General features: G+C 49.9%; 2 protein-coding genes across 4 annotated transcripts; one reads left to right on the forward strand and one right to left on the reverse strand.

Moving 5' to 3' along the window:
* The first annotated feature begins 2,875 nt into the window (after positions 1–2,875).
* LOC138812363 (protein FAM98C-like) lies at positions 2,876–7,669 on the forward strand. Of its 3 annotated transcripts, XM_070000329.1 has the most exons (8): positions 2,893–3,038; positions 3,134–3,279; positions 3,380–3,514; positions 3,907–4,109; positions 4,543–4,620; positions 4,715–4,831; positions 6,107–6,274; positions 7,350–7,669. In XM_070000329.1, exons 1-8 carry the CDS (start codon positions 2,998–3,000, stop codon positions 7,494–7,496), a joined length of 1,035 nt encoding a protein of 344 aa, XP_069856430.1. In that variant the 5' UTR covers positions 2,893–2,997; the 3' UTR covers positions 7,497–7,669. The 3 variants fall into 3 exon arrangements, with proteins under 3 accessions (XP_069856438.1, XP_069856433.1, XP_069856430.1); XM_070000332.1 differs by lacking the exon at positions 4,543–4,620 and having other exon boundaries at positions 2,891–3,038; XM_070000337.1 differs by lacking the exons at positions 4,543–4,620; positions 4,715–4,831 and having other exon boundaries at positions 2,876–3,038.
* A 953-nt stretch (positions 7,670–8,622) lies between these two features.
* LOC138812337 (RAS guanyl-releasing protein 4-like) lies at positions 8,623–22,575 on the reverse strand. Its single transcript, XM_070000326.1, has 17 exons — positions 22,553–22,575; positions 19,493–19,677; positions 19,028–19,133; positions 18,835–18,897; positions 17,719–17,850; positions 17,461–17,614; positions 16,295–16,468; positions 15,031–15,147; positions 13,334–13,609; positions 11,458–11,538; positions 11,263–11,367; positions 10,993–11,111; positions 10,741–10,885; positions 10,305–10,341; positions 10,086–10,220; positions 9,904–9,998; positions 8,623–9,052 (listed from the first exon to the last, which is right to left on the reverse strand). Exons 1-17 carry the CDS (start codon positions 22,573–22,575, stop codon positions 8,996–8,998), a joined length of 2,004 nt encoding a protein of 667 aa, XP_069856427.1. The 3' UTR covers positions 8,623–8,995.
* Positions 22,576–24,152: the final 1,577 nt, after the last annotated feature.

Consider the following 24,152-nt stretch of genomic DNA (forward strand, 5'->3'; position numbering starts at 1 on the left):
GTTTCTGAACTGGTAGATGAGTCTCCTGCCTCAGTTCTCCTTTCCCTCCACATCCTTTAGTCCCTGGGTGTTATACACATTTATTCACTCAGCAAGTACATTCATTGAACACTCATGAGGGTACCAAGCCTTGTAGGCACAAGGAAGCCAATGAACAGGGCTGGGCATGGTAGCTCTCCGCTTCCTCAGGAGATGGAGACAGAATTTTGGTTCTGAGGCAGACCAAGGAAAAAGCCCAGACACTATTTAAAAAATAACTAAAGCTTGGGGCTGGGAAGGTGGCCCAGTGGTAGAGCGCTTGCCTTGCATGCATGAGGCCCTGGGTTCGATTCCTCAGCACCACATAAGCAAAAAGAAAAAAAAAGCCGCAAGTGGCGCTGTGGCTCAAGTGGTAGAGCGCTAGCCTTGAGCTGAAGAGCTGAGGGACAGCACCCAGGCCCAGAATTCAGACCCCATGACCGGAACCCCCCCCCCAAAAAAAAACTAAAGCAAAAGGTTGAGGGCTTGAATTAAAACCCCAGTACCTCCTCCTCATTAAAAAAAAAAAAAAAAGCCAGCATCAGTGGCTCACACCTGCAATCCTAGCTACTCAGGAGGCTGAGATCTGAGAATCATGGGTTGAAGCCAGGCTGTGAAACTCCAATTAACCATCCCCCAAAAACCCTTAGTGGTAGAGTGCTAGCTTTGAGCCCAAAGCTCAGGGATAGCACCCAGGCCTTGACTTTATACCCCCAGGTCCAGCACGTATGTGGACACACACACACACACACACACACACACACACACACACACACACACACACACACACACACACACACACACACACACACACACACACACACACACACACACACACACACACACACACACACACACACACACACGGTTTTGGCCATGGTCAGATTAGGTCTTACTCAGGAACCTCCACAAAGATGAGGGGGATGTGTTCATGTCTGTAGGGAAGAGCATTCCAATAAGAGGGAACAGACAGTGTTAGGGAAGTGCTTAGAGGGGAGGACACCAGGAGATTCCTGAGGAAAGGAGGACATGCGTGTCTGGGAAGGTCTGGTGCCAAGCAAGCCATCCTGTGGACTTTGGTTTCTCTCTAATTGGTATGGGATTGGAGGAAGGGCCTTCTGTTTAAGTGTTCCATCCTCCGAGTCACACCCCAGTCCTGGACATTGGTTTTGACTCTAGTCTTGAGCTGGAGTCACAGGCAGTCCCCTACCAAGGAAGGGTATGGATCCTGTGTGCTAGCTTCCAGGGTGTGGGGAGGAGCCGAAGGACATTGGATCCATTTGGAGAGGTAAAATACACATTTCTTGGTGGGTTTGATAGAATCAGGGCTTGTGGGTGGGGTGTAGCTTGTGGCAGAGCTTTGCCTGTGTGTGTCTGGGTTCTATTCCCTGTACCAAAAGAATAGAAGAGAGAAGAGGAAAGAGAAAAGGATGAAGGGGAGAAAAAGAGGACTCAAAAGGTTATAAGCCCAAATTTTTGGACTCAGTAATTTCAATGCTTTACTGAAGTCAATAAATGCTATTCTGGGTACCTCCTAGGCACAGCCAGAGCTATGGAGAGGAGCAGGGTAAGAGCAGGCTGTGGCTCTGACAAGTTCAGGCCTTTATTGTTTCCTGATGCTCCCAGGACACCCTACACAGGAGATAAGGACAGCCAGGAAGAAATTAGAACTGGAACAAGGATTAAAAAAAAATTAACAAAATCAGCAGGTAGCAATAACAGAAACAGGCTCAGGGATTTAAAAGCATGACGTTTGCTTAGACCCTAATACACTAGGTATCCACTTTTAAAGTGGGGATAGTATTTACCCCAGAAGCACACACTCAATGTGTAATATATATCCATTGTTACTTATTGAGTACATATTTAACTATGTGTGTCTGTTCATCATATTCAAGCTGGAGATTGAACTACTCCAAGTCTTTAAACTATTTTTGCACACCCCAGTCCTTTTGTTTCTTTTTCAGATAGGGTCCTGTGCTTTCTCCAGAACCAGCCTCAACTGTAATCTTCCAACTTCTGCTTCCCTAGTAGCTGGTATTTACAGACATATATCACCATACCTGGCCTTAGTAATACATAGTCTTAACATTGTTTGTGAAGGTTAACTAGTTATATAAAAAGTGCTTAACAGCCAGGCACCAGTGACTCACATCTGTAATCCTAGCACTTGAAAGGCTGAGCTCAGGAAGATCGTGGTTCCATACACAAAGACTCATTCTCAACCAATAGCTGGTTGGCAGTGTGCCTGTCATCCCAATAACATGGGAGGCTAAAATCTCATGGGAGGGAAAATCTAAGTTCCAGGTTAACTCAGAAAAGTCGAGACTCATCTCAATGAAAGAAGCTGGGCGTGGTAGCACACATCTGTCACTCCAGTTAGGACACAAAGTCCAAAGCAGGTGGACTGCCATCCAGGCATGGCCTGGGCAAAAAACAAGACCCTAGCTTAAAGTAACCAGCGCTGGAAATATGGCTTATTGGTTAGGCCTTGAGTTCAAGTCTCAGTCTCATCCCCCTCCCCACCCTACCCCCTTAACAGACTCTAAATTGCAACTTGTAGGTCATCCTGGGCTACATAGACAATTCCCAAAGTAAGGTGGAAAAGGAGGAAGTAAATTTCTGGTTTGGAGATGAACGTGGATGAACATTTGGTCTGGTGTGCATTAAGAACAGAGGACAACTGAAGGAGGCTGAGGAAAAGGAAAGTGAAGTTGTTTTTGTGTCGCATTGGCTTTCTGGACACCCAGGATCCTGAATGCAAGCTCTCAAATTTACAGCCCCCTGACAGGTTACCAGGTGAGCTGAGTGGGCGGAGTTTAGGGCGGGTTCTACCTGCCCCTACCCCAACCAGAGTGCCGGAGATCCTTCGCGCGAAGACCTGATTGGTTAGGACTGTTTACAAATGCGCGGCGCTGCCAGGGCGGAGCCCGCCCCACCGCCTGAAGGGGGCGCGCGGCGGCCACAGGCCACAGTTCCATGGAGGGGGAGGCGGTGGCCCGGGACCTGCTAGCTTTAGGGTAAGGGACGGTGCGGCTTGGCTGGGGTGTGCGGGAAGGGCGGGTTCACCTCGGGACGTGGACAGAGACTCGCATTGACCCACGCCCCGCCGCAGATATGAGGTTCTACCGGAGACGGTGTCTCGGGGCGCCTGGTGTTCAGACTTCAGGGCGCTGTGCGCGCGGCTGGCGGCCGAGCTGGCGACTCTGGGCGCCCTGGAGCCGCGAGAGGAAGGCGCCGAGGTGCTGAGCGCCCGCGACGGTGCGTGTGGCTGGAACCGGAGGGCTGGGGGGCGGGGGAGGAGGCGCCGCGCGGTCCAAACCGCGGAACCCGCGTCCTGACATCTCCCGCCTCCTTGCAGGTCCGGCCGCGGAGGACGAGTTCCTGCGACAGTTGGCTGGCCTGCTGCGGGCGTTGCACTGCCCCGACCGCGCGCTCTGCGGCGAAGGGCGCGCGCTCGCGCTGCGGGAGCCCGGCGCGGGCCTGCGCCTGCTGCGTGAGCCTCCGGGGTGGTCCTGGCAAGCGGAAGTGGGCGTGGCTAAGGCATATGGAGTGGGCGGGCTCAGAATAACGAGGGCGGTCCCTTTCTGTTGACGCCACGAAAGGGGCGTGGTGGATGGTTTGGGGCGGGGTTATGGCTCTGGAGTGGGCGGGGCTAGACTTTTGATGAGTCCCGCGGATTGAGGTTGGGGAGTCCTGGCAGGTGGTTCCTAAGTGGGCGGGAGTGGAATTCCGAGGAGGAGAAATTCTGGGTCTCAAGTGGGCTAGACTTATTCTGGAGGCTGCCCCCAAGTTCTATGTGGGCAAAGAAGTGATGGGTGGGGGTAGCTGCCCTTTTTTTTTTTTTTTTTAATAATGTCTATAGAGGATCCGTTTTCCTATTTTTAGGTTTTCTTTGCTCTGAGCTCCAGGCTGCTCGTCTTTTGTGTCTGCAGTCCTCGCAGGATCTCAGCTGTGTGCCACCCCTTAGGGAAGGGACAGAGGGCACTGGTGTGGTCCAGGAACTATTGCTCACCCTCCAAGCTCTGGGAATGCCTAAACCCATGCCAAGAACTCCTGCCAGCCAGCTACTTCGAGAGATACATGCCAAGGTAGAGAGCTAGAGTCCCCTCCCCACTTGGGCAGCCCCACCTTGCCTGGACAGAAGATCCTTTTTTGTTTATTTGCTTGTGCCTGTACAGAAGTTTGAATGCAGGGCCTGGACACTGTCCCTTAGCTTTTTCACTCAAGCTAGTGCTCTATCACTTGAGCCACACCTCTACTTCTGGCTTTTTGCTGGTTAATTGGGGGTAGGAATCTCAAGGACTTTCCTGCCCAGGTTGATTTCAAATCGTGATCCTCAGATCTCAGTAATTAGGACTACATACATGAGCCACCAGCACTCAAGTCCTAGGGATGCCTTTTAGAGCTGTTGTCCACCATTCTTGCTTTTGTGGCTTGGGTCCTTATGATAAAGGGAAACAGGTTCATGGAGTAATCCATCCATCCTATTTCTGCCTCAGTTAGCTTGTCTTCTCCCATCAGATCTCAGAGCTCCTGCCTCCCATGCCCCCAGGGTCCATGCAGCCCCTCCTTAGCCACCCACTGGATTCACCACAGTGGGTAAGAGTGTATATTTCTATCCCAGAACAATATCCTCACTCACAGATAAGAGGGAGGGATAGGGACCCCTTGCATGACAGACCTTTTCTCCCAGGAAGCACTGGAGTCCCTGTCCCAAAGCCTGACAGAGCAATATGGCTGCCGCCGCTGCCTCCTTCTCAAGCGCCTGGACCTCACGATAGCTGCATTCCATTGGAGCGATCGAGCAGAGGTGTGGGCAAAAGACCCTGGCAGGAGTATCAAGGCCCAACTGCGTGTGTGTAGGGGGTCACAGCTGCTGAAAGGAGGGAGAAGAGCCAGAAATATTAGCTCTTTGGAGGTTCTATGGCCCAGGCCGTTTTGGAATCTGGTTAGGATTGGGGCTTCTAGAATCTCAGGGTCTCTAGAGCATTCTAGAATTTCCAGCTCTGACTTGGGACTGTCTTCCTGAACATACCCCTGTGAGGCTCTGTTGTGTTTGTGATGCCATGAGAAAATACTTGAGACAGGGTATGTTATAAGGAAAAGGGGTTATTTTGATTTATGATTTGGGAGGCTGAAAAGACCAGATGTGGGCATGCAGATCTAACAAGGACCATGCACTGTGTTATAACACGGTGGATGTCATCACAGAGTAGGAGTACAAGTAACAAATGGGTACATGTGGAAGATGATACAGGGTGATGCTCCCCCCATCTCTCTGTCTCTGTCTGTCTGTCTGTCTTCTCTCTCTCTCTCTATGTGGGTCCTGGGGCTTGAACTCATGGCTTAGATACTGTTCCTGAGCTTTTTTTGCTCAAGGTTAGTACTCTGCCACTTGAGCCACAACTCTACTTCTGGTTCTTTTGGACTTTAATTGGAGGTAAGAGTCTCATGGGCTTTCTTGCCTGAACTGGCTTCAAACAGGGATCCTCAAATCTCCATCTCCCAAGTACTATGATTACAGGTGCAGTGGCTTTCTTTATAACACCAGTGCTCTTGGTGACCAATTTAATCCTGTGATTAGGCTTGAATTAATCCCCTCCAGGGAGAGTACCCCATGATCTAGACTACCTCTAAAGGTTCCACCATCCTTTGTTGTTGTTGTTGTTGATGTTGGCTGTGGGGCTTGAACTTAGGACCTGGATGCTATCTGAGCTCTTGTGCTCAAGGCTAATGTTCTACCACTTTGAGGCACAGCACACCTAGTTTTCTGGTGATTAATTGGAGATGAGTCTCACAGAGTTTCCTGCCCAGACTGGCTTTGAACTGCAATCCTCAGATCTCAGCCACTTAAGTAGTTTGGATTACAGGTGTGAGCCACCTGCCTCACAGTGGTGATAAGGACCAAGTGGTATTTAGGACCAAGCTTCTAGCATATGCTCCTTTGCGGGGTGTGTGTGTGTGGGGGGGGGGAACCACATCCAAAGTAGAAGTCCCAAGTTGGGAAGAGATGGTCCCAAGATGACGTTCCTACCTGGGCAGGGTTCTTGGGCACCTTCTTCGCGTGACCCTCCCCTTACTCCAGACCCAAGGAGAAGCCATGAAGGCAGTGCTGATCCCACTTCGAGAACTTCTGACCCCAGAATCAGATGTCTCCGTTGCACATGTTCTGGCTGCCCGAGCTGACCTTTCTCGTCTGATCCCAGCCACCAGCGTGGCTGCCCGCCGAGGGACCAGCTGCGCTATCAACAAGGTGGGCATGGGGGTGGGATGGGGGGGGAAAGGTTCCTGGTGTCCTTGGCCTTCAAGTTGGCCTTTCAGCCTTTCTCCTGGACCATACTGTCCTCTCTCTGTCCTCTGTCTCCCAGACTCTCCACCTCTGGGCCCATTACTTATAACCTACTCCACACAGAAGGGTCTTTTGAATTAAAAAACAAAATCTAACATAGACTTCCCTAGCTCAAAACCCTTCAATGGCTCCCTAGTGCTTTAAAACAAAGTCTACTTGTTTACACATCTATTGTCCACCTCTCCAGTTTGTTTCCACTCCTTTTTTACCACCTCATTGTCTCTATTATATTCTTTTTATGTGTGTGTCAATTGTGGGGCTTGAACTCAGGGCCTGGGTACTATTCTGAGTTCTTTTGCTCAAGGCTAGCACTCTATCACTTTGAGCAACAGCACCACTTCCAGCTTTTTGTGTTTATGTGCTACTGAGGAATTGAACCCAGGGCTTTATGCATGCTAGGCACTCTACCCACTAAGCCACATTCCCAGCCCCTCATACCTCTTTAAGTAGCCACCATCTCTGCCCTTCTTCTTCTTCTTCTTCTTCTTCTTCTTCTTCTTCTTCTTCTTCTTCTTCTTCTTCTTCTTCTTTTTTTTTTTTTGGTGGGGCTTGATCTCTGGGCCTGGGCACTGTCCTTCAGCTCTTCAGCTCGGCGCCCGGCCATCTGCCCTTCTTTCTTCCGCCTCATGTTGTTCCTTTTACTTGCTGTTCTCACTGTCCTAAGAATTCTTTCCTTCAAGCCGGGCGCCGGTGGCTCACGCCTTTAATCCTAGCTACTCAGGAGGCTGAGATCTGAGGATCGCTGTTCAAAGCCAGCCCGGGCAGGAAAGTCCTGTGAAACTCTTATCTTCAATAAAAACCACTAGAAAACTGGAAGTGGCACTGTGGCTCAAAACGGTAGAGCGCTAGCCTTGAGCTGAAGAGAGTAGGGACAGCACCCAAGCCCAGAATTCAAGCCCCCACAACCGACCAAAAAAAAAAAAAAAAAAAAAAAAAGAATTCTTTCATGCTCTAAAACTCAACTCTGTTCTACTCTCAGGTGCTTATGGGTAACGTGCCAGACCGAGGAGGCCGCCCAAATGAACTGGAGGCTCCCATGCCCATCTGGCAGAAGCGAAGGGAAGATGGAGGAGGGTGGAAGTCAGGCCACCAGCGCTGGGGTCACAAGAAGAAGAAAAAGAAGTAAAAGGGGTTGGGGGAATGGGGATGCATTGGTAATCTTTGGGGAGTCAGCTTGACAGTTGGTACCTGTCATCCAGAGTCCCTGTCCTGGAGGTCTCCCCCAAAATGTGCCATACCCCACATATCATTCAACACCAAGAACCATGCTCTCTGGAAAATAAATTTAATTTTTTGACAACTGTAGGTCCTGTCTCTGTGGGGGCCAGATGTTTGAGGAGGGGCAGAGGGACCCACAAGCCCTTTGATCTGTGACAAACCCCCTTCCCTTCCAGTGGGCATGAACACTTCTCTGGTGCCCACATTGTGCCAGACTTGTTTTGAGCCCCAGGGACCCAGCAGTGGAAGTGGAAGACACCACCAATACAAGCCCCGTCCCCTTCCTGGAACTGACATTTCCAGAAAGGAGGGACAGACATTTAACATGATAAATAAGTGAAAAGTATAGTTTGTCAGAGGACAAAAGTGCTATAGGGAAACATGAATCTGGAAGGCCAGAACTGGGGCAAGGGCCGCATCTCCTGAGGTCAGAGAGGTCCTTATCAAGGGGTTATCACTTGAGCAAAGTCCCAGAGAGGGAGCCACGTAGGGCTCTGGGAAGAATGTTCCAGGAAGATGGAACAGCCAGTGCAATGGTCCTGAGGTAGGCAATTTGGAGCTTATCTGAAGAACAGCAAGGTCAGTTTAACTACTGCTGGATGGGAAAGACAAGAGATGAGGTCAGAGAGGTGGGGGGTGGGGCAGATTTCACAGGGCTTTCTGGGCTACTGTGAGGACCAGCTTTGACCCTGAGAGGAGTTGCAGGTGGCCTCTGTGCAGGATAGAGCTGTGACCTTCTTCCCAGATCTCTCCTATGTTCAACTGCACACCTTCATCCCGGTCCCTCCCAATATATTCCAATTGTCTGCGTGGAACAATAGTCTAGAGCTCAGGGCTGGGAAGGTGGCTCAGTGGTAGAGTGCTTGCCTTACATGCATGAGGCCCTGGGTTCGATTCCTCAGCACCACATAAGCAAAAAGAAAAAAGCCAAAAGTGGTGCTGTGGCTCAAGTGGTAGAGCACTAGCCTTGAGCTGAAGAGCTGAGGGACAGCACCCGGGCCCAGAGTTCAGGCCCCATGACCGGACCCCCCCCCCCAAAAAAAAAAAAAAGTCCAGAGCTCCAATTTTAGAGGACAAGGGATTGAGTTTTGCCTCCCAGATCCTGGACTGGCAGCTTGAATGCACCAAGCCTCAGTCTCCATATCTGTGAAGTGGACATTAGAGAGATAGCTAAGTTTGAGTGCTTTGAATACAGAAGTGGACATTAGAGAGATAGCTAAGTTTGAGTGCTTTGAATACAGAACTACACAGATTCTGTGCAGGGAAAATCAGTGAGACAGGAAATTTGAAGGAAAGAACTTTGGGTAAGGGATGATGGATGCTTTATCAAAGGCTGTGTGGGTGGGCTGAGGCAGTGCTTTTATGAGAGGGGAGGGGAGCGGTGGTAAGAAAATCCCCGGATGATGTCTAGGAATCTAGCTTGGAAGATGGCATGGATGATGGAATTCTTGCTGGTAAGGGGACCTGGAAGGAGGAAGACAGAATTAGGGGAGTGGAAGACATCTAGGCAACCAACAGTTCACTACCAGGGACTGGGCTTTGTCTAGACTATAGCTAAGTGGCTGAATTTAAACCCAACCAGACAGTCTCTGCCTTTGAAGAGTGGCATTTACTCCACTGATATTTGTTGTGGCTTTAAGATATTATTTGGTCTTACTTTTTACTTTTTTAGTGCCAGTCCTGGGAATTGAACTCAGGGTTTGGGTTAGTGCCAGTCCTGGGAATTGAACTCAGGGTTTGGGTGCCGTCCCTGAGCTCTTTTGCTCAAGGCTAGCGCTCTATCTCTTTAAGCCACAGTGCCACTTCTGGTTTTTGAGTGGCTAATTGGAGATAAGAGTCTCACGGAGACTTTTCTGCCTGGGTTGGCTTTGAACTGCAATCCTCAGATCTCAGCCTCCTCAGTAGCTAGGATTATAGGCATGAGCCACAGGAGCCTGGGATATATTGAAACTTTTACTTTTTTTTTTTTTTTTCATTATAGGGCTTGAACTCTGGGCCTGGGCACTGTCCCTCAGCTCTTCAGCAAAAGGCTAGCGCTCTACCACAGCACCACTTCTGGCTTTTTGTGCATATGTGGTGCTGAGGAATTGAACCCAGGGCCTCATGCATGCGAGGCAAGCACTCTACCACTGAGCCACCTTCCCAGCCCCTATTGAAACCTTTATTTCCTTGCCAGTGCCTGCAACCTCCCACCCAAGCAATCAAGGACTTTCTTATGTGCCCCTGAAATCTGATTTCTCTCCAGGCAAATGGCCTATGTCTTTTGTATGTATCAGAGTTGGGGGGGTGGGTGGAGCGGGGGGACTCTTCCTCACCATCTCTGACTCCCAGGAAGACTGTGAAGACTCGGTCTGTGTCCAAGCATGGCGACGGTGGCATCTAGCGTTAGGGTCCAGACTTTCCTGGGAGCCTGGGTAAAGGGTGATGAGTGGAAGAGATATGATGGGATGGATCCCAACCACCAGGCCTTCCTAGGGCTGCTCCACTCGGGTCTTACCACAACTGGCATGAGGAATTGGTATGGCTGGAATGGGGGCTTCCTGGGTACCCATGTCACCCTTGACCCCTGGCCTCTTCTTACATTCCACCTTCACTTGGTCCCTGCAGTGTCTGTGACAACACAGACCACAGTCTAGGGAGCAAGGAGGGAGCAGTTAATGGCCTTATTCTTCCAGCTTTCAGGTCCTTCCCACTCATGGGCACCCCACTTACTTACCCTGACAGCGGTAGCCTTGTTTGGTGACACCCCAGAGCTGGGGAGAGAAAGGAGAATTGGTTACTCAGGCCACATGGGTGGAAGCCACAAAGTTTTGAAAATTCTCAAGAATTTGAGAGGGGTGTGTGTGTGTGTGTGTACTGGTACAGGGGTTCAAACTCAGGGGCCTGGGCGCAGCCCCTTGGTTCATTTTGCTTAAGATTGGTACTCTGCAACTTGAATCATAGCTCTACTTCAGGCTTTTTTGGCAGTTCATTGGAGAGAAGAGTCTCACGGACTTTCTGGCCCTGGCTGGCTTTGAACTGAGATCCAAGGATCTCAGCCTCCCTGAGTAGTTGGGATTATAGGCATGAGCACCAGTGCCTAACTGAATTAGGGAAACTTCTGAGTTAACAGAGCACTTGGACCCAGGGAGGTAATGGGGCAGAGGCCTTACTATGCCACTGCAGCTGTAACAGAAGGCTGGCTTGCGGAAGGTGACCTCATGGAAGGTGTGCAGGAAGGCCAGGCCCAGCTTGGAGCAGATAGCACTAGCGTGCAGCAGATACTCTGTCAACTCCTTTCGGCTGAAGGAGCCACTCCTGGGGACAAAGACAGGACTCAGTGCAACCAGCCCTCCCTCCCAGAGACCACTCAGCCCCATTTCTGGGGGTGGGAGGAGGCACCCTGAGAAGTCAGGAGCACTTACCCCTGGCGGGGAGGAGGGTGAAGCCCGTGGCAGGCAAAGGGGAAGTTGCCTGAGAGGCGCTCAAAGTCCTCTTGAGAGATGGTGCCCTGGCCTTCAGGGTCGAAATTCTTGAACACAGACTTCCGAGGCACATAGAGGGTAGGGGAAGGCCAAGGTGTCCAAGTCTAGCCCCAGGATCTTGGGTCCCCTCTTGTCAGCTTAGGTGGAGACATGTGTTCTTTCCTGGCACCTTTTTAACCAGGCCCTAGGACCCACCCACCCTTCTCTCACCTCAACCAACTGCTCCACATGGCGACCCAAGGTGATCTGGTCCGGCTTGGGCTTTACACCAGGAGCCCATTCCACCACCAGAGGTGCTTTGAAAGGGGACAGGGACTGAAAGGGGACAAAGGGAACACAGTTAGGTGAGTGTAAACCTAGCAGGGGTAAGCAGTCAAGACATTCCCTCCAGGGTTTGGGTCTCACCAGGCTCTTGGGACAGCGGGGCTCCCGGGCATAAGAAAGCTCATAGATTTCTTCCTCTGTGTAGAAGAGATCCAGGGAAAGCTGGCAGTGGGGGTGGGCAGAGCGTTATGGTCCCTCCTTGTCTGTCCCCATCCTGTTACTTACATCCTCTGTCCCTGCCTGGACCTCACTTCCCATCGCCTTGCTAGGATTACAGATGTGAGCCACCAGTGGCCGGTTGCAAACAATGAACTTGTTGAAATTGTCTTGAGAGGAAGGAGTGGGCTGGGGGACAGTAATAGAGGGGGTGAGGGTGATGGAGGCACACGAGTATGCATGAATGGATATGTTACAATAAAACCCCACTCTCTTGCACAAACCAAAACTTGTGTACCAACAAAAATTTCCTAAGTTAGAACGACTCCCACACTTGCCATTTTTTCACTGGGCCTGGTTTTACAGCCTGAAAATTCAACTTTATAATCTCACACGACATGGTCCTCAAAACGTCCAATCTAGCTGGGCATTGGTGGCTCATACCTGTCATCCTAGCTACTCAGGAGACTGAGATCTGAGGATCAAGGTTCAAAGCCAGACTGGGCAGGAAAGTTCATGAGACATCTCCAATTAACCACCAGAAAACCAGAAATGGTGGTGTGGCTCAAGTGGTAGAGCATGAGCCTTGAGTTGAAGCGCTGAGGGACAGTGCCCAGACCCAGAGTTCAAGCCCCATGACTGACAAAAACAAAACAAAACAAAAACCTAAAAACAGTCTAATCTAAAAATCTCCAGGCGATGAATAGCATGAATCCTACCCCTAACCTTCAGGACTTGGCATAGAGGCTAACATATTAACACACAGGGCCAGAATTCAAATTCCACTTTCAGTCCTGTAGGAGAAGTGGGTAAGCTGCATCTCTAGCCTTCCGTCTGTCCCAATGTGCAGAATGGGCACACAGACAGTGCCCACCTCCTAGGGTTGTAACACAATGCCTGGCACTCAGCAAATGATCAGTAAAGAGGTGTTAGGTTTTTAAGTTTCAGATACATCAAAACTTGGATATTTGAACTTGTTGGCATATCTCAAAGCAGTGGGCACTTGAGTCAGATGGACACTGGTCTCATTTATATAGATTTCACTGGGTTCCAGAATCTATCTTCTATCTGAGCATCTATCCATGTCATCTATCTATCTATCTATCTATCTATCTATCTATCTATCCATCCACCCATCTTTTTTTTTCTTTTTTGTTAGTCATGGGGCTTGAACTCAGGGTCTGGACACTATCTCTGAGCTCTTTTGCTCAAGGATCCTGCTCTGTCACTTTGAACCACAGCACCACATTGGTTTTCTGGTGGTTTATTGGAGATACAGCCCCACAGACTTTCCTGCTCAGTTTGGCTTTGAACCATGATCATCAGGTCTCAGCTTCCTGGGTAGCTAGGATTACAGGCGTGAGCCACCACACCTGGCTTATCCATCTATCCATCTTCTATCTATTCATCCATCTGTCTTCGATTTATATATCTATCCATCCATCCATCTATCTTCTACCCATCCATCTACTATCATTTATCCAACCTTGGGCTTGCTAGGTAAGTGCTTTACTACTTGAGCCATGTACCTAGGCCCCAGATTGTTTTTTTAACTACTTCATATGAATCATATTATGTTTTTTTTTCAACCACTCCCTGAAGTGGGTCCTGTTACAGTATTTGTCACATGACAGACATGGAAACTGAGGGTGAAGTGACTTGCTAAAGTCTGCACAGCTAGCTAGCTCCTCAAAAGCTCTAGCTTCAAAAAGCTCATGAGTTCCAACGCTATCTGTCGTGATCCTGCACACCGGGACCCTAAGTCTTGGTGTGCCTGGGTTGTGCAGGACCAGCCACTCACCGTGAGTAGGTGCAGCAGGTCCTCATTGGCACTGCAGGGGGGGTGCTGTCTCTGGAGGGCAGCCAGATCCTGCAGTCTCAGGTAGAGGCTGTTCAGCTTGGGCAGGTGCAGGCGGCCATCTGGCAACCTGTCAGGCTGGGCCTCGTGCAGAGACACCAGGTCCTTCAGATGCACACCCAGAACAGGCAGCCGGAAGCCCGTGCAGCCAGCCCAGGTGCGGCGGTAACATGCATAGTTGTTGTGGGAGGCCAGGAGCTCAGTCAGTTCCAGCAGGGCCTGTGTGCAAGGGGCACGCTATGGGCTATGGATAGTTCTCCAAGCAGAGTAGCCTAGCCACCTTGTCTGTGGACTCCAGAACCCCCAGGGAGGGACCTGTGGCATTTGGGACACCCCCTCAAACCCTTCTAGATCCATACGTTGACCTGAGCATCTCCCTAGAATTTATTTTCCTCTTAAGTCTCCATCCCAGAAAGTCCCCATTCTCCCCTCTCATGGTAGGGATGGATGATGGTTAGGAGGTTTAATGTGGTAGTTCAGGGCCACTGACTATTTGGAACTTTATAATTATGATTATGTTTTTTCCATACTGGGGCTTAAATTCAGAGCTTCACATTCTCACTTTGGCTTTTCCCCTCAAGGCTGGTGCTGTACAACTTTACCTCCTCTAATGGCTTTAAAAACTTATAAAAATTGTTGGTGTACACAGGGGTTACAGTTACAAAAGTCAGGTAAACAGTACCTTTCTTTCTTTTTCCCTTTCTTTCTTTTCCCCTTCCTTCCTTCCTTTCTTTTTTTCTTTCCTTCCTTCCTTCCTTCCTTCCTTCCTTCCTTCCTTTCTTTCTTTCTTTCTTTCTTTCTTTCTTTCTTTCTTTCTTTCTTTCTTTCTTTCTTTCTTCCTTTCTTTTTGTCGGTCGTGGGGGCTAAGCTCTGGGCCTGGGCGCTGTCCCTCAGCTCTTCAGCTCAAGGCTAGCACTCTACCACTTGAACCACAGTGCCATTTCTGGCTTTTTTCTGCTTATGTGGTACTGAGGAATTGAACCCAGGGTCTCATGCATGCAAGGCAAGCCATTCTACCACTGAGTCACCTTCCCAGCCCACAGAACATTTTTTTTGGACAGTGTCATCCTCTCTCTTCTCCCCAGTTTTCACTCCTGTCCCCACCCACAAGTTGTATAGTTCAGTTCTCAAATAGTGTCTAGTGAGTACCACTGCTGCATTTGTTCACTATTTGTCCCTCCATTTCTGTGTACCTCCTTACCCTCCCAAAGACAAATTATTAATGGCTTTATTTTTCAGTTGTGAGGCTTGAACTCTGGGCCTGGGTGCTGTTCCTCAGCTCTTCAGCTCAAGGCTAGCACTCTACCACTTGAGCCACAGTGCCACTTCTGGCTTTTTCTGCTTATGTGGTGCTGAGGAATTGAACCCAGGGCTTCATGCATACGAGGCAAGCACTCTACCACTGAGCCACCTTCCCAGCTCACTAATGGCCTTTTGATTGTTAATTGGTATCCTCGAGTTGTGCAGGACCAGCCACTCACTGAGTAGGTGCGGTACACACAGTAGTGTCTGAGGTAAGAATCTCAGATGTCTGCCCAGGCTGGCTTCAAACCTTGATCCTTAGTCTGAGCTAGGATTAGAGGTATGAGCCACTGGTGCCTGGCTCACTTGGAACTTTAGGTAGGATGATGGGGATTCACCTTGGTGCTGTCAGGGCTCAGGTGGGTGTGGGAGTCCTTGAGTCGGGAGATGGCACTATGACACAGGCCTCCGGTGACCGCCATCAGTGTGTTGAAATTCTGCAGGTGGCGGAGCCTCTAGGAAGAGCAGGGACGTCAGAGATGATGGGCATCACAGGCTAGGCAGGGTGGAGGCGTAAAATGACAGCATTGTGTGGGTGTGTGCCATGGAACAGGTGGGAGGATGTGGGAATGCTGGGAAGGTGATGGACTAGAACTGTGGAAAGACAGGCATATATGGGAGGGGGAGACCGGAGGACACTGGAGACTAGACAGGTGTGGAGGATTCAGACAGATGTGAGTGGGGGATGTGTGTGTGTGTGTCAAACTTCTCCGAGAGCCAAACGGATGTGGAGTGTGTTGAGAAGGCATGGACCTAGCCAGTTGCCAGTTGCTCACTCCTGTAATCCTAGCTACTCAGGAGGCTGAGATCTGAGGATCACAGTTTAAAGCCAGCATGGGTAGTATAGCCCATGGGATTTTTTAAAATCTCTAACCAGCAAAAAAAAAAGCTGGAAGTGGAGCTGTGGCTGAAGTAGTAGAGCTCCAGCCGTGAGCCAAAAGACAAAGCCCAGAGACAGAGCCCGGGCTCTAAGTTCAAACTCCAGGACCAGCACAAAAAGGAGGACGAGGAGGACAGCAAGGAAGAAGGGATGAGCCACGGAGAGGAGCTGGGAACCCCAAGAGGCAAATGAAGCCAGAGTGATATGGAGAAGTTACAAAGACAAATAGGAGTGAACCAGCCAGTCCCTCAGCCTTCCCCTTTCCAAACTTGAAGGGCAGAGGTTGCTGGAGAGATGAGGGAGAGGCCTCAGGACAGAAGAGAAGATGCTCAGAGTAAACTCAGACCCTGGCGGAAGCCAGAACCCCCAGGTCTGAGGGGCCCAGTAAGAGGAAGGAAGTGATGGAAGGCGTGGCCTGCGTGGAAGTACGAAAGGGGGCGTGGCCACTAGGACCCAGGGCTTCCCTTTTCCCAGAAGGGAGGGGGAGGAAGGAAGGGACGTGACTCAATGGGGCGTGGCCAGGGCGAGAGTGGCTCGGGAGTAGGGTTATGAGGGGGCGGAGCCAGAAGATGTATGACGTCACTGTGGGGGCAGGGAGGAAATGGTCTGTTGGCGCCCAGGGCCTAGGAGCTTCTGTGGGCTAGAACAAGGGGAAGGTCAGGTAAGCTGCACCTCGCACGTGCCCGCAGGGCAAACACCCCGAAAAGTAAGGCAGGCCTTACCTGAGCTACGAGAATGAACTTTTCCAGCACCTGTGCACGCTGTGCAGGCCCAGGACGGCTCAGTACCATCACCTGCACCCAGCGGGACACGCTGTTACTCAGACCTACAGAACCTTCCAGAGCCGGGCAGTCTCGCACAGAGCCCTGTAAAACGTAGCCCCGCAGGTCCTGCGGCTGGAGGAGAGGTGAGAGTTAGGGGGTCCCTCAGATGCTCATCCCCCTAGCAGTCATAACCTCTGGTGTCTTAAGACCCTGACCCTATCATGGTTCTCTTCCGTCTGAGGAGAAATGTTTGAATGAAGCCAGGTTCAATTCTGAGCAGTTTATTTTTATTTTTGTATGTGCTGGTCCTGGGGCTTGAACTCAGGGCCTGGGCACTGTCCCTGAGCTTTTTGGTGGTTCATTGGAGATCAGAGTCTTACAGACTTTCCTGCTCAGGATGGCTTTGAACTGGGATCCTTCAGATCCCAGCCTCTGGAGTAGCTAGAATTCCAGTTGTGAGTCACCAGTTTTTGTTTTTGGTCTGGTTGTGGGGCCTGAACTCTGGGCCTGGGCGCTGTCCCTCAGCTCTTCAGCTCAAGGCTAGCACTCTACCACTTGAGCCACAGTGCCACTTCCGGCTTTTTTTTTCTGCTTATGTGGTGCTGAGGAATCGAATCCAGGGCCTCATGCATGCAAGGCAAGCACTCTACCACTGAGCCACCTTCCCAGCCCGAGTCACCAGTTTCTAAGTCTTTGTTTTTTTTTGTTTTTTTGTTTTTGTTTTTGCTAGTCCTGGGTCTTGAATTCAGGGCCTGGGCACTGTCCCTGAGCTGCTTTTGCTCAAGGCTAGCACTCTACCACTTGAGGCACATTCCCAGCCCATACTAAGCATTTTAAAATGAGACCTTTCATTCCTCTAGCCATTTGATGAAGTATTATGAGCTCTAGTTTATTAATGAGTATTATGACCTCTAGTTTATTAATGAGTCCCAGAGATGTTGAGAAACTAGTTACCCAGGTAAGAAGGAGCGGATGAGATTTGAACCCAGGAACTCTGTGCTCTCATTTTCCTGGAGCCTCTGGCTGCCAAGTTTAACAGTTTTAAGAGCTTGCAATCTCAGCTGCCCATGCAGCACCCCACATCTCTACCCTGTTTGAGGAGGAGCGTGGAGAGGGATTCTCACCGTGATAGCCTGGAAGGACCGGAACTCTAAGTATGTGAGATGTTGAGCCAGCTCCTCTGTCTCCAGGTGGTCAAAAAGCAAGGATACTTTGCGCTTTTTTCCCAGGCCTGGGCTGCTCATGAGAGGAGGGGGGCCAGGGCCACCAGGGCTCAGGCTGGGGATGAAGAAGAGTAGAATATTGAAATGGCTGAGTTGAGGGTCAGGGGGTATGGAGATGGCAGGATGGGGGACACGGAAAGGGGCATGAGTCCGACTCACAGGTGGGTGGCATCTCCCAGGTTCCTTTGGGCAGAGGTCCCCTCCTGGGCCACCTTGGCCCAGAAGCGACCTATGACTTCTTCTAACTGGGGCTCCTGGTGCAAAGCTTCTGGATGCTTGTTCAGCCAGTACCTGACAGTGGTTTAGATCAGGGTGAGGCTGGGATGGGGGTGGGGAGAGACCACTACAGGGGTCTTCAGCTGAAGATTCTGTAGGTACTGGGTTATAGGTTTCTCTGTGAGTGTGTGTGTGTGTGTGTGTGTGTGTGTGTGTGTGTGTGTGTGTGTATGTATGTGTGTGTATGTGCAACAGAGAGAGGGAGGGAGGGAGGGAAGAGAGGAAGTGGGAGAGAGAGAAAGAGAGAGACAGAGAAAGAGAGAGAGAGAGAGATCTTTGGGAGTCAGGATTTGGAAGTGTGCCAGGATGGGACAATCTCTAGGATAAACTGAGGTTCTTTTTATCTCTATCTCTGTCTCTGTCTCTCTGTACTGTGGATTGAACTCAGGGTTTTGAGCTAGCTAAGCTACACTCCTAACCCTTTTCTTCCTTAGTTTGTTTTTCATATACCGTCTTGCCCCTTTGCCTTGGGTCTTGGATTGTGATCCTCCTAGGAAACTCTGCCTTCCAAGTAGCTGAGATTACATGTGTGCCCCACCACATCCAGCCCCAAGTTTGAGGGTTGTCTCAAGACCAGATGGGGGAAATCTATGGAAGATGGACATGGGGAATCTCTTGGAAGTAGGATGGTTCGGCGGGGTGGGGGTGGGGCTCAAGAAGCAGACTGGGGTGAGATTTTTGAGGGGAACAGAATGAAGCAGTCCTAGGAGTTTGTGGGAGGTGGGAGCTTGCGGTGGGGGGGGGTCAGAGCTAAAAGTCTCTTGATTCAGTTGGGAGACAGTCTATGGGATCTTGTTGGGGGGGGATCTCAAAGAAGTGTGATTCTAAAGAGCAGAGATAGGAGGGCCTTAGGAACTAAGCCAGGGAAGTCTTAGATTTTGAATCTTGGATGGGTCTGTGGGGGAATTGGATTGGGGAATCTCTGAGACGTATTTTTATTTTTATTTTTTTGGAGAGGAGTCTTGGGTTATAGGATTGAGGGGCTTGGCCCAGACCTACCTGACCAGGTAGCAGATCTGCAGCTGCCTCTGCTGCTGTGTGTCTTCTGTGGCCTTCTGGTATCTGAGTTCTGGTCAAGGCTTTTTCTCAAACATCCCAGCCTCCTGCCCTCACCTCCTGTTCCTATCTCCCAGGTGCTCACATGTCTGCCCTCCACCCTCTACCCTCAGTTTATGATCCTGGGGGAGGATATGAAGTCAACAGACGGCCAGCAAACTCAACAGAAGGTAGTACCCAGTTGTGCATGGCCAGCACCATATTGAGAATGTGGTCCCCATGTCGGAGGTTGCCAGTTGAGTCTGGGGTTGAGGAGGAAATTTCCATCAGAATGGCCTCTGGGCAATGGATTGACTTCCAGGGCTGAAGGGACTGTCTGGCTCTAATGCCGGCTCTGCCAGTGATGCCCTGCGTGCACTTGAGCAAACAATATAACCTCTCTTGTGCCTTAGTTTCCTTATCTGTGGCGAGCTTGGGCAAGCACACCTTCTTCTTCTTGTTGAACACAGCTTCCTACCCCACTCACTTCAGGAGCAAACAAGTACAGGTGTTTGTCTTACCCAAAAAGATTAAGAGTCATCACATGTCCATTTTATGCAGCCATTCGCTGAGCAAGGGGAATGCATGGGTGGGGAGACTAGCCAGGCCTGGGGACACTCACCGAAGGACTGGATGCATTTCTCCAGCAGCTCATCTTCACTGCAGCTGTTCTCACTCAGCACGCCCAGAGTCATGGAAGCCATGACCTTGCTGATTTCTCGGGGACTGGGGCAGGTCTTGTGGCGTCGGGCTGGTCGAAGCCGCCCCTGCCCTCCTGTCTTCCCCGAGCATTCCTGATGAGACTTCCTGTGGGCATTACACCCACACACACAAGGTATTATGGGTGTGCCTTCCTTTGGGCAGACCCTCAGGATATCTTTTAACCCCAATTCCTCAAAAGACTATGAGAGACTATGATGATGACATTTAAAAAAAAAAAGACTATGAGAGAAATTTCCTACAAGTAACATCCTCAGGTTCCTCCTGTACTACTAGAGACCCATGAAAGAAACCCCCCAGGAGTAGTCCAGATCTCCCAGGGGATCATGGAAGACCCCAGAACTACTAAGGACTCTCCAAGAAACCTAAGAACTTCCTGCAGGAATTGCTTTCATATTTCTCTTGATAATACAGTCCTGAGGCCTTATGAGAGTCTTCCTTTTGGCATAGCCCTGCTGGGATTTTGGTCTGGATACCCCAGGAAATCAAGGAAGGAGATCCCCTAAGAGCATTCCCAGAGGAATGACCCAGAAGGTCAGTCCCTCAGACTCCAGACTCCCCTTTACTCTCTAGTTCACCTTTTTGTTGTTGTTGTTGTTGTTAGTTGTGGGGCTTGAACTCTGGGCTTGGGCACTGTCCCTGCGCTCTTCAGCTCAAGACGAGTGCTCTACCACTTGAGCCACAGCTCCACTTCGGTTTTCTAGTGGTTTATTGGAGATAACAGTGTCACAGACTTTCCTGCCCAGGCTGGCTTTGAACTGCGATCCTCAGATCTTAGCTTCCTGAGTTGCTAGGATTACAGGCATCAGCCCCTGGTGTGCCCGGCTTCCTAGTTCACCTTTTTTAGTTAGTTTGTTTCTTCACCTCAGCCCAGACATCTTAAAAAGAAACTCAGGCTGTCTGGCCCTTGGAAGCAAATCTTTCCCCTATATGTACACTTCGTCCCTGTAAGATCACATTCCCCTTCCCCAGGTAGATGCTTTGCAGATCCCAGGGTTGCAGCCTTTTGTTTGGGTCCTTCCAGTTGAAGCCCAGAGAGGAAGTACTAATGTACAGTGGCCTCTCTAGGGCTCCTCAGAGCTAGGCGGGGTCCCTGGGGCCACTTCAAGGAAAATTTAAAAATAAACTTTCTCTCTGCCCTGTGCCTCCCTCGGCTCCAGGTCCAGGTGGGGAAAGAGGTGTAATGGAGAGACAGGGGTAGTGGAAGGCAGGAGGGAGGGAGGAGAAACTGAGATCCATCGTCAGACAAAACTGGGTTTGAGACATTTCTGCTGGCTCTGTGACTTTTTTTTGTGAGTCACTCACTTTCTCCAGTCCTCATTTGTCTCATATGAAAAATGAGGATCGTCTTTGAACCTTCCCCAGAAATTTGTTCATTATAATCAAGCAATTCCTGGCTCCTTGGAGGTTCTATTTGATTGGCTCAGGCTGATAAGTGACCCAGAAGTGGAAAAGGTTAGTTCAAGTTGCACAAAGTAAAAAGGGATGGGGAAAACTAGAAGCCAGGTCTGCAGTTCTCTGTGTGTGTGTGTGTGTGTGTGTGTGTGTGTGTGTGTGTGTGTGTGTGTGTGTGTTGAATTGACAAAGAGGGAGCCCTCATAGCAAAGGCACCATGTTGCCTGGCACATCTTGGTTCAATATACGTGTATTGAATATCATTGAGCAGGCATTTACTGAGTGCTGACTAGGTAGTAGGCCAGGAACTGATCATTAAATGGGTCAGTGATTCTCAAGCATAGTACACAATTGGCACCAATGGTATTGCCAAGGAATTTGATATAAATATGTATTCACAGGCCCTGCCTCCTAGACTTACAAAATCTCAAACATCAGGGGTGATTCTAGCAAGATTCAGATGTGTGTGTGTGTGTTTGTGTGTGTGTGTGCGTGTGCTGGTACTAGGGTTTATACTCAGGGTTTAGACACTGTCCCTGAACTTTTTTTTTTTTTCTCTAGGTTGACTACCACTTAAACCATTTCTGGCTTTTTGCTGGTTAGTTGGAGATAAGAGTCTCCTGGACTTTCCTGCCCAGGCTGGCTTCAAACTGTGATCCTTAGATCTCAGCCTCTTTGAGCAGTTAAGATTACAGGTGTGAACCACCAGTGCCTGGCTTCAGGTTTTTTATTTTTTTGACATGCACTCAAATTTGCTAATCGCTGCTTTAGACTGCTTCACTAAAAATGTACAGTATGACTACTCTAGTAATACAAGAAAAAGACAGGCAGAGCAACGGAGGAACTTACCTAAGATCACACAGACAGGAAATGAGGCCGCTAGTGTTCCACGAACTGTTCAATCCTCTGGGAAGTGACCCGGGGGACCCCTTCTACTTATCAGAATCATGCTGGGGGTGGAGGGGGGGGAAGGCTGAAGGAGCTACCCAGGCTGGGAACCCAGCACCCTCTGTCCTATATAGGGACAGGAGGGCAAGCATGCGTAGGAGACAGGAGTTCATTGCAGCACCTGCTGGCATTGGCAGCCGCCTGGCCCTTACCTGTGGACTGGCGGGCAGCCCCCTGTGGTGTCTGGAGCAGCTGGGAGTGTTTTAAGAGGCAGGGAAAAAAAAATGCCTAGCCTACGTCACTCCTTGTCTCCTGGGTCCTGCAGAAGCCTAAGAGTTTCCAGTTCAGGGTGAGAGGGTGGGCAGTGACTATGATTTGAGACCAGGTAGACCCCGGGGAGAACAGAGACACCCCGCTGTGGGAGCTGGGATGGAGAGCAGAAGGACAGAGAAGGCGACCCAGGGCAGCTCAAACAGGAATTTGAGGGCCAGGTACAGTGCAGCAGCCCTGGCTAGCTCTGGATTCTAGAAGCATCCTCTTTGATCCTTTAACCCAATGTGAGGGATCCAGACATACTAGCCCCTCCTTAGTATCCCCCCCTCCACAACTTTCCCAAGGGGTTGTTTTGCTGCTAGTCTTCTCCGGTGACAGTAGCACAGGGCAGGGGGGTGTCTCTTACCTCTTGCTGTCTTTCCTGTTCATGTTTCCTGGGGGAAGGGGTCCTTGGGAGACCTGGGGGTTCAGCTCCTCCCCCTCACTGGTGCTCCTGCTTGTCAACCCCTTGGGAGCTGGGGCCTCCCCAGAGCTTGGGAAGGAAAGAGGAACTGCCCCTCCCCGCCCACCCTCAGGCCAGGGGGAAGGAAGAAGCTGGGGAGAGACCAAAGGCTCCCCTCCCCCACGCGGGGGATCCCTGCAGGCTGAGGTTTCCGGTGTTGCTGCCCCCCCCCCCCCCCAGCCTAGCAGGCTCTCTATCTCCCTATCTTTTTGTCTTGAGACTTCAGATTGTCATTATCACACTTCAATAAAAGCAGTTTAAAAAAAGCATGACTAATATTTCTGTAGAAACACATACACACAAAAAGTATTTCTATACAGGCATATTCATGCATACAAAACACTAAGGTTCACTTCCAGAGTGCTGGGATTACAGGTGTGCACCACCATACCTGGCTTGAAGGGTATCATTTGTACCCTGGAAAACATTTTACTTTTATTACTTCCCTTGTGGCACTTTCTGTAACATCTACTATACACCATGCACTGTGATGAGTTTTAAAATATTAATTCCTTGTGCTATAATCTTATTATAAAAATGTGACAAGGAGGTAAACTTTCTGGAAGTTCCACATAACACATTCTGTCTCTGTTGGGCAGGAGAGGCAGATATTATATGTTATTTAAGGCTCATGAGAACTGGAACTGTTGTCTGTGAGGTTTATGTGTGTACATTGTTGCCCCTAGAAACAGACTTTTCTTTTGAGTACGTATATTTGGTGCTTTTACCTAAATGTGTCATGCTTGACATAGTTTTTAATTGAAGTACAAAAAAAAAAAGAGCACACATCATCAGTTAAATATTTAGGTTGAAGAAGGCTGCCTGAGCAAAGACACATGGTATTCATTCAAATCAAGAAACAGGCTGGGTGCCGGTGTGGCTCATGCCTGTAATCCTAGCTACTCAGGAGGCTGAGATCTGAGGATCAGGGTTCAAAGCCAGCCTGGGCAGGAAAAGCCGTGAAACTCCTATCTCCAATAGACCACCAGAAAACCAGAAGTGGCTCTGTGGCTCACGTGGTAGAGCACTAGCCTTGGGCTGAAGAGATGAGGGACCGCGCCCAGGCCCAAAGTTCAAACCCTGCAACTGACCAAAAAAAAAAAAAAAAGAAAGAAAAAGAAAAAAGAAGCAGAACATTCTCATCAACCTCCCCATCACCCCATTACCACCAGCCTGACTTCTAACAGAAGCGGGCGTAAGCTGGCCCAAGCAATGCTTTTATTTTGTGCTGTCTGTCTATGTCTGTGTCTGTGTCTGTGTCTCTCTTTCTCTCCCTCCCCATCCACCCTGCTGGGCTCAACTAGCAGTATGAGAGTGTCTCTAGCCTCTGGTAACCCAGAAAGCCCCAGAGAGGTGGGTTGGAAAAGGCTTTGGTGTTTATGTATAAGCACATTGGGACCCTCAGGAAGGTGAAAACTTAGGGAAAGTGATACATGTTCCAACATGCAAATATGGATTTTCTTTTTTCTTTTTTTTTCTTTTGGTCGGTCGTGGGGCTTGAACT

The sequence above is a fragment of the Dipodomys merriami genome, unplaced genomic scaffold (assembly GCF_024711535.1).
Source record: "Dipodomys merriami isolate MVZ:Mamm:240054 unplaced genomic scaffold, mDipMer1.0.p SCAF_106, whole genome shotgun sequence".
Lineage (NCBI taxonomy): Eukaryota > Metazoa > Chordata > Mammalia > Rodentia > Heteromyidae > Dipodomys > Dipodomys merriami.